Source organism: Aptenodytes forsteri, unplaced genomic scaffold (assembly GCF_000699145.1).
Source record: "Aptenodytes forsteri isolate BGI_AS27 unplaced genomic scaffold, ASM69914v1 Scaffold255, whole genome shotgun sequence".
Classification (NCBI taxonomy): domain Eukaryota; kingdom Metazoa; phylum Chordata; class Aves; order Sphenisciformes; family Spheniscidae; genus Aptenodytes; species Aptenodytes forsteri.
The window spans coordinates 6,908,317-6,917,165 of record NW_008794888.1 but is presented as its reverse complement, the minus strand read 5'-3'; the positions used below and the strand labels follow the sequence as shown (position 1 = coordinate 6,917,165).

The 8,849-nt window shown below is 39.2% G+C and overlaps 1 protein-coding gene across 1 annotated transcript in view; it reads left to right on the top strand.

Annotated features, from left to right (window-relative positions):
- CNTNAP5 (contactin associated protein like 5) overlaps positions 1–8,849 on the top strand; it is a 239,298-nt gene that overhangs the window by 225,645 nt on the left and 4,804 nt on the right. The window contains exon 22 of the mRNA XM_009275042.1: positions 5,523–5,741. Within this exon, the coding sequence (XP_009273317.1) occupies positions 5,523–5,741 (219 nt within the window). The remainder of the gene's footprint in view (positions 1–5,522; positions 5,742–8,849) is intronic.

Genomic DNA, 8,849 nt, shown 5'->3' with positions numbered 1-8,849 from the left:
AGCTTCTTGTGCACCTCCAGCCCTCTCAGTCGGTAGAGCATGGGAAGCTGAAAAGTCCTTGGCTAGTGTAAGCATTACATAGCAACAACTAAAACATCGGTGTGTTATCAACTTTGTTCTGGTCCTAAATCCAAAGCACAGCACTGTACCAGCTACTAGGAAGGAAATTAACTCTATCCCTGCCAAAACCAGGACACAGAGCAATTCATCCAAGAGTGATATTATATTGGGGGAGCTGATGACAGGATAATTGAATCAGAAGGGGTAAGTTGGCATTAACTCTGAGATACAAAAGCTTCCCTAAAGAAGCATCTCCTTTTAGAGAGTTTATGTGGAAAAGCCTTAAATCTGTTTTTTTGGTGGAAAGTCATTCCCTTTTTTAAGCTCACAAGATCACAATTTCCTTGAGAAATTTAAAGTCGCAGTCTCAAAATATTGTGCTCTAGCATTTTAAACAATACAGCAATGGCTGCAAGAGATATTGGCTGGACTCTTCTGGTCACTGCAAAGCTCTTTTCTTTATTGTAGACTCTTCTTGCCCTAAGTACCTATTTCTTACAAGGACCATACCCCAGAAAAAGATCTCTTGGATGCGTTATAGGGCACCTTTAAAAGTCATTGTTTTTCCTCCTAATAGCCTAGTAAAGCATTAAGGAAAATGGAAATTATTACTTAGGATAAAAGGGGAGAGGTATTTGGGACCAAGATGGCAGCAGCTGAAATAAGCAAAGTTTGGCTACCCCAGGCACTTCAAGCAATCCAAGGTCTAAGCCCATAATGCCATCATGTCTCTATCAAAAAGAGACCAAATTTATTCAGACTTTTTCCCCAGCAAAATCATTTACCATATGATCATAACACCATGCTTAAATCCCTGTTTTCTTGATGATAATAGTGCCTAAATAAGTGTCCAAGGTCATCTACTTCTATCTAGAAATTTTATTTTTACTCTGAATTTTTGCTACTTGAATTGATTTTAGCCGTCTGCTCCTGAGAAAAGCACGTATTCTTTTGCACATCATCTCTCCATCTTCTTGCGTATTTTCTTCTTTTTTAGATTATATTTTGAGCCCATGCAAAATCACATAGGGCTGGCTGTGTTGTGACAGATTAGGAGTCAAATGTCAAAAACTGTGACATGTAACAAATTTCACATTGCAACTCCAAGCAGTGCTTCATTTTCGATGACAAACTGTCTTTAAGAAAACATACTAAATGCATGTCTGAAATTATCTCCACTAAGCCTGATGAAACAAAAATTCCCAAATGTTCCACTTGGCACAAAATGTTCAATTGCCGACAAGCAAATCCTGGCGCATTCTGCTCACTCCTGGGAAAACTTGTGAGAAAAAGTACCTTTACTTTGTTTGCTCTTGCTGTCCCTTGCTTTTTCAGAAGTGTCTTGGAGGTGCATTGAATGCCTGGAGCCTGTCTCCTGTTCAAACTCATACTTTTCTTAAGCAAGAGCCAAACTGGTTGAGCTCAATGGTTCTAACCAGGAAAAATTTCTGTGTTGTTCACTCCACTGCCTTTGTGGCAGGCTCACACCAGGAAATGAGCTTATTCCAAAGATGGCTTTTTGTGGGCTCCAGTCTAATCCAAGATATGCTTTCTGCCCTTTCTAAATTAATGATTAGTATCAGCAATGTTTACTGAGGTTGTTGAAGGACATAGCAGCATATTTTTTGAGGTAACTACACAGTACCTGCTAGTCAACTCTTCTGAGACAGGTGCAGTGTGGAGACTACAAGAGTCTTTTACTTCAAGGTCATGGGCTCAAATCTAGTGACAATGCCTAAGAAGTAATCTTGCCAGTGCTGTTCAGCACCTGGGCAAAATGAGGTGATGGATACACATCATTAACTCCCACAAAAATAATCTTTTTATTTCTCAGACTCAAAAAAATGACAACCAGCGCTTCTACCAGCGATTCACTTAGGTTAATTAATTAACTATGGCACAAACATTTAAAACAGGCTATGTCTGCTCTCACTGATGTTAAAAATAAATTTTGATTAAGGAAATCCATAATGGGCCTTCCTGGATGTAAGTGAGCACACAAGTAAACTTTGGGCTCAGATTTAAGTTTCTGAGTGACATGAAATTAATGTTTATAAAGAAAGAACAAAAAGATATTGGATAATGTTTATGGTCCCATTTTCATCTTTAGAAAGAAGGTCTTTTGAGCCACTCTCCCTGCACACAAATAACTTTTGATTTCTCTTTGATTCCAGTTACCTGTCATATTAGTTATTGTTTACTATGTCAATTTGCTGATACATTGCTGAGCAGCTTAATGCTTGGTCCTAGAGAATTCCGGCAGAATTCTATTTATGATGAAAATTAATTCCCCATTACTGAGATATTAGGACTTAAAATTGCTTTATTTATTTAAGATCTTAAAATAAGTGTGTTGTATATGGCAGAGGTGCACAAAGAAACAGCAGTGGAACAGGATGTCTGTTTTGGTGAATAGGAATGAATCAGCAGATAAATTATGTTGATACAATCAACAAAGTTTAAAAAATACAACTACATGTTAGACTTAATCCTCATTATCACGGAAAGCCATTGCAAATACATGGAAAGCAGGAAAGCAAAACCGACACAAAACTTACTGAGCTATGACATTGCAGACAGCTTCCAGGGAGCAGCTAGAGAACCCAGCAAGAAGCCAGACCAACTTATGCACAACTCAGAAGATAAAGCTTAAATATTACTTCCTAAAAATATGGGTGAACTTAAGTTGTGGGGAATGAACAGTTAAATTACTCAAAAGCCGAAAAAGATTGCTTTTTCACCCCCCATGTAGAAATCATCCAAAGTAACTCGGTCTCCAGTATCGAGAACAGAAATGCAATGCTAAAGTGTCAGAAGATCAAACCAAGCCATCATCAGCAATTCAGTGTGATTTTCCAGGCCAGTCAAATGCATGGAGAGATTCACAGCGTAACCGGGTCAGAGGAAGGCCACTGACATTTCATATGACCTTGCTTCAACACAGACCTTGAAACTTCACTGCGTTGCTTCTCTTACTGAGCACCGTGTCACATAATGAAAATATCTTTTGGAAAAACATTTTATCGTGATTTAAAGACTTCAAGTGACAGAGTGGCCTTTAATAAGCCTTTCACAGAGGTAACCATGTCATAATCACAGATTTACGTTATCCACTCAAGAATTCAGAGGGCAGTACAAGTCATTCACATCCAAATTGCACAGGTCTTGATGAGAGCCCCACTTTCTGAAAGACATAAGGCATGTACCTAAAGCCATATAAAAAAGCAAACTGTATCTGTGCACGTGAGATTTTTACCAGAGGACTCTGGGGTTGGTTTTGGTTTGTTCTTTAATTTCTTTTTTTCAAATTTCAAAGCCTTTCAACAACAAATCTCCTAGTTCTCATTCATGCAAAGCTTACTTTGACAAAAGACTCCTGGAATTGGCCCTTAATTTGACTTTCTAAAAAAGCCTTCAAAAGTACTGTATCTTAGACTTCAAATTACTGTACCATGAAAAAGGAATTCACTATTTCTTAGGCTTTACCTTTTGCACATTGGGGCAGAACAGAGCAATTTAGATTGCCTGACGTCTAAAAGATAACAACAAATCTACCTTTTGTGTCAGAGCTAAGAAAACAGGAAAGGCTGAGAGTAGGAATGTTTACAAAGGGTTTTATAAATTCACCAAAGATGGCAAATACTGTAAATCAGTCTTTTAGTTTTATATAAGCCTTCTTGCAGAAACTTGGATACAATTCTTTGTCTGTTTTATAACACCCCTGCTGCAATTTCATTAAAAACCTGAATGCAGCCAATTCCTGCACACTTTGAGAAGAGCAAATGTGAACCTCTGTAAGGCTACAGCTTTTCCAGTGGCAAAGCCTCACTGTTCCCTTCCCATCTCTCTTTCCTGCAGTTACTCACAGCCCAGAGGTTGTCCCCAGGACAGCTCTGCCGACTGAGCATCTCTCCTGTAAGACCCCTTGTAGAGCAAGCTCACAGCGTACCTTTCTTTGCTGAGAAGCAGCCAAACTCTTCCACATTATACTTGCAAGAAGACATTCAAACATAATTAGAAATCTTTCTTGGCTAATTCCCTCTGACTGCATGGCATAACGGTCACAGATCTTGAGCACCAAAGTACTGTGTCATTTGGGCTAGTTTTGAGATTCCTCTGTATTTTCTTATATGTAAAAGAAGTTTATGTAATTCAGGTAGCAATGTCAGTTGTAAGAGGAGGTCTACTTTCTTTCTAAATCCTTTTGGCTGAGAGCTTGTAAAATCATTGTATTTGAATGATAGTGGAAAAATTGGACCTTATTTTAAAGTTTACCATCTTACTCTTTCAAGCTTTGAAATAAACTTGAAAAGCTGGGAATCCTTATTTTCCAATGTCATTGGAAGTATTTCCAAAACTTTCAATGCCAGAAGTTTTTTTCATTAGCAGGTAATTTTTAAGACTTTGAATAAGTTTTGATACTATGTATGTGTGCATTTGTGGTTTTTTGCTTGTTTGATTGACCTAGATATAAGGCACATCATATTACAGACCTCTGAGCAGTATGAATTTCAATTTCTGGAAAGTAAATGAGAGCTTGGAGGAAAGATAAGATGGCTTCACTGTCCTTCACTGACTTTCCCGAACAATCTTTGATATTAAAACATTTGGAACTAAATAAAAAACACTTACCTTTGAATTGGCTTTCTCTTTGCGAAATTTAAATGAACACAGACCAACAGATAAATTAATTGCACTATCTATCTCATCTTCAGGCTGGAAAAGAGCATGGAGATACTGGTTTTGGTTTTGATTTAGATAAAAAGAGGTATAGTTTTGCTTCTTATTTTACTAGTGGAATGGGGCTAGCAGAGTGAGAGCCTACTAGTTCATAACTAGGAGGATTCCTAGGAACTGATTATAAAAATGTAGTAACATGACTGGGTGCATCAGAAGAGTTAAGTTGAAAAATAAACTCCTGAAGAAGGGTGGAAGCCTATATTAGCAAGCCATTCAATATTAGGCCACATGAGGCATTGTATGATAGACAATAGAGAGCAGGCTCCGTCATTAAAAGAGTGGAGGAGGTAGAATGCCTTGAAGATACGGTCCATATCTGTGAAACACACAAAAAAGTTAAAAAGCATCATCCCCAGGATCCTGTGATATTCAGTGTTGCTATTTTTACTGTTTATTATTATTATTGTTATTGCCATGGTTAACACCTATGATGTGTTAGATATTGTCCAGACAGTAGAGAAAATGGATGAGGAAAGAAGCACAATGCAGTCTTTTATGTCCAAGCCAACTTGTTTCAATGTAAGTAGCATTGTAGAGGAAGGACTGGGATGGGAACCTCATGGGCCAGGCCAGGGAGAACTTGTAGGCTGCTGAAGGAGAACATGAGCAGTTGAGATTGGATGAAGAGAAGTAAAAGGGGTGAGTATGGCAAAAAAGGATTCATTTTTTTAATGCCTTCCTAAATGAGATAATTCCCGGAGTGTTTTTCTGTTGTACTGCAGATAGTTTGTCACTGGACCCTGAAGTCTCAAAGGCAAATGTCTATGGTTTCACTGGCTGCCTGTCCTCTGTTCAGTACAACCACATTGCTCCCCTGAAAGCTGCCTTACGCCATCCCAGCATTGCTCCCGTGACTGTCAAAGGCTCCTTGACTGAATCCAGCTGCACATCCATAATGGAAGCTGATGTGAACACAGTAACCACGATATATTCCTCATCAGGTGTGTCCTGCCAAGAGGGGAATGGGGAATTTAAAGGATACTGTAGAGTGAGGTTTCCTTCCTTTTTGCTGTAATGCAATTGTGATAGTATAAATATTGGAACTGGGAAGTTGCCTTTTCTCTCAGAATTAGGAGTGTTGGGGATGGGCATTAGGATTAGCCAAGACCCCTTTAAAAGTCATTGTACTAAAACAGAGTTTTCAGACTAAGTTCCTGGATTGCCTAAAACATGCCTAGAACAAACAAAAAAGTCCCAAAACCATAGTGTAAACAGCATTGGAAATATGGTTATGCACCTGATTTGCCATTCCTATCCACTCTAGATAGCTCCAGTGCTGCAGATCTCAAAGGAGAACATAAATGTTACACAGATTCTGTATCCCAGTGGTGGTGAAGCAATAGGAGTCATATAACAAACATGTCGAATTTGTTCCCGCCCTAGCAGAAACAAACAAAAACTCCTTGTACAGACCCCTCCACACATGTGTGTGACTTCCATTGAATGCTTGTACTTTATTCTCTCAGGCTGAAGAGAAGGAGCGGTACCAGTAAGATGATCCCAATAGTTTGTTTATCTTTTGCAATCCTGAAACTGTCCTCTGGAAATCTTAAGTATTTTGCATATGTGAATTTGTATGCAGAGAAGGAAACTCGGAGCAGCTGGAAGTGTTGTCACCAGGAACAGGGGCAATCAAGTTGCTGTTTTAGTCACCAGTGGCAGAATTCTTAACGACCAGAAAGGGGTACAAATTAAGGGCTATTTTTTGCCCCTTGACCTATGAAGCCACTTTCTTTTTTCTGGTAACTAATAAAACCCTGTTTTAGATCATAATATGATTCCTTTGACATTTGTACTTGCATCAAATCCCCATTTTCTGCAGCTACTGCCTAAGATATTCAGCAGAAGACAAATGATGCTATTAGCATTCTGCATAGGGAAAAAGGCTGCTGATTACTCTGCGGAGAGCGGCCGCCAGCGTGTGTATGCTTCTCCCCACCCCGCAGCTTTCTTCTCACCACCCAGAGCTGTCTAAGGTATCTGCTCTGACGCACAGAAGAAATGTGTCTTGTAAATACCGAATGGGCAATGATACTGAAAATATTAACTCCTTGCCCTGTGATCTGTCACCTCGATGCTCTAATTTTTCTAAAGAGTTTAGAAAGCAGTAAAACCTGAGGCTCAGAACTGCAGGACAGAACACAGAGCAGAGTGTAACATCTTTGGACTTAAATATTTAAAGCTTACAATCAGTTGCACTCTATTGTCAAGGTTAAGCACTGTTACATCAGAAATGCAGGATTATTATAAAAGCTCATCCCTGTCTTTGCCACTCTGTGCTTTAAAATATGATTTCCGCTCAATATGATGAATTAACTGACACTACTGTCTCACTATTCATACTGGATTTGATTAAAGCCTGAATAAGATCTTTAGAACAATTTAGTTCTGAAGACTTCATGTCTTTATATGCTATAGTAAGAGCACTGGGCGGTAGATTCTTGTTAAAAAAAATTCCCATTTGTAGCAAATTATACTTTGTATAGATATACTTGAGAATTATATTTAAACATGGAAAGGACATATTTTAAGAAATAAAAAGAAGACAGAGTTAAGGATTAACTTTAAAATTTACTGCTCATATCTCAATTCATCAGTTCCCAATTTCTCATTATTGAGTGTCTGAGAAGAAAAATAGAACTTCAAAGTTGACTGTACATATCTGTGTCAATTTTCTAATGTACAGATACAACAAAAAAGCCCTCTAGGAAATCTCTCTTTAAATGCGTGAAAAAAGCTTTCTGTATTTATAACTTGAAAACAGTTGAAGCTCTTTCCTTCAGAGAGGAATGCTTGTTGTCTTCAAGAAAGTTTCCTAGTAGACAGATATGGAATGAAATCCATTCACTCACGGCTCAGTTATCCGTACACACTCTTTCTGATTAGGAAACACAGAATGAAAAGTGACTTACTGTGATTTTGATATTTAACAAAGATCTGCAAATCACGTTCTTCATTGCTGAGGCACATGTAGAGGTTTTGGTATTCTGAACTCTACACTGATGGCATAGAGATAATGGACTTTTACTATGCTTTTTTTTTTATATTAAAATACTGTAAATGCCAGAGCAGATTCAGCTGTGTGAATGGTGGAGTCTTGAGCTGTCTACCAGCTGAAGAGCAGGTCTTCATGCATTTAAAGTAAAAAACGCCAAAGACTTTCATAAGTCAGAAACTACATAGAAAAAATTTGCTTCTAAAAGGCAGCTTAAACAGTGCAAGTCCCTGTCTCACTGTTGTGCTGGACCTGATGTTTCCAAACAAGGAGGAACTGGCCAGGGATGTGGCCGGGACAGCCATGGCTCTAGCAACTATGAGATGGAGGAGTTCAGGATCCTGAGAGGAAGGAAAAAAAGCAGAAAGCATGACTGCAACCCCAGACTTCAGAAGAATAACCTTTGACCTGGTCATGGACCTGCTTGGAAGAATCCCATGGGATGGGATACAGCCCTGATGAGAAGAGGTGTCCAGGAGAGCTGGCTCAAGGATCACCTCCTCCAAGACCAAGAATGGTCCATCCCAATGAGCAGGAAATCTAGCAAAGGTGGCAGGAGGCCCAGAGAGGTTGTGAAGTCTTCATCCTTGGATATATTCAAAACCCAAATGGATACAGCCCTGAGAAACTTGCTGTAATAGACCCTGATTTGAGGAGGGGTTTGGACTAGATGATTTCCAGAGGGGCCTTCCACCCTCAGCAATGCTTCCAACCTCAGTGATTCACACTGTAATGTCATCAGTTTTATCTAAAAGGAGGAGGATGTTCTGTTAAGGTCTCATATGAAACAGAGTATTGCTTTTCCTTGGCTTCAGAGTTTATTGTGTTCCTGAGGAGGGGTTTGGACTAGATGATTTCCAGAGGGGCCTTCCACCCTCAGCAATGCTTCCAACCTCAGTGATTCACACTGTAATGTCATCAGTTTTATCTAAAAGGAGGAGGATGTTCTGTTAAGGTCTCATATGAAACACAGTATTGCTTTTCCTTGGCTTCAGAGTTTATTGTGTTCCCACTTGTGGTTTAACCCAGCAGGCAGCTAAACACCACACAGCCG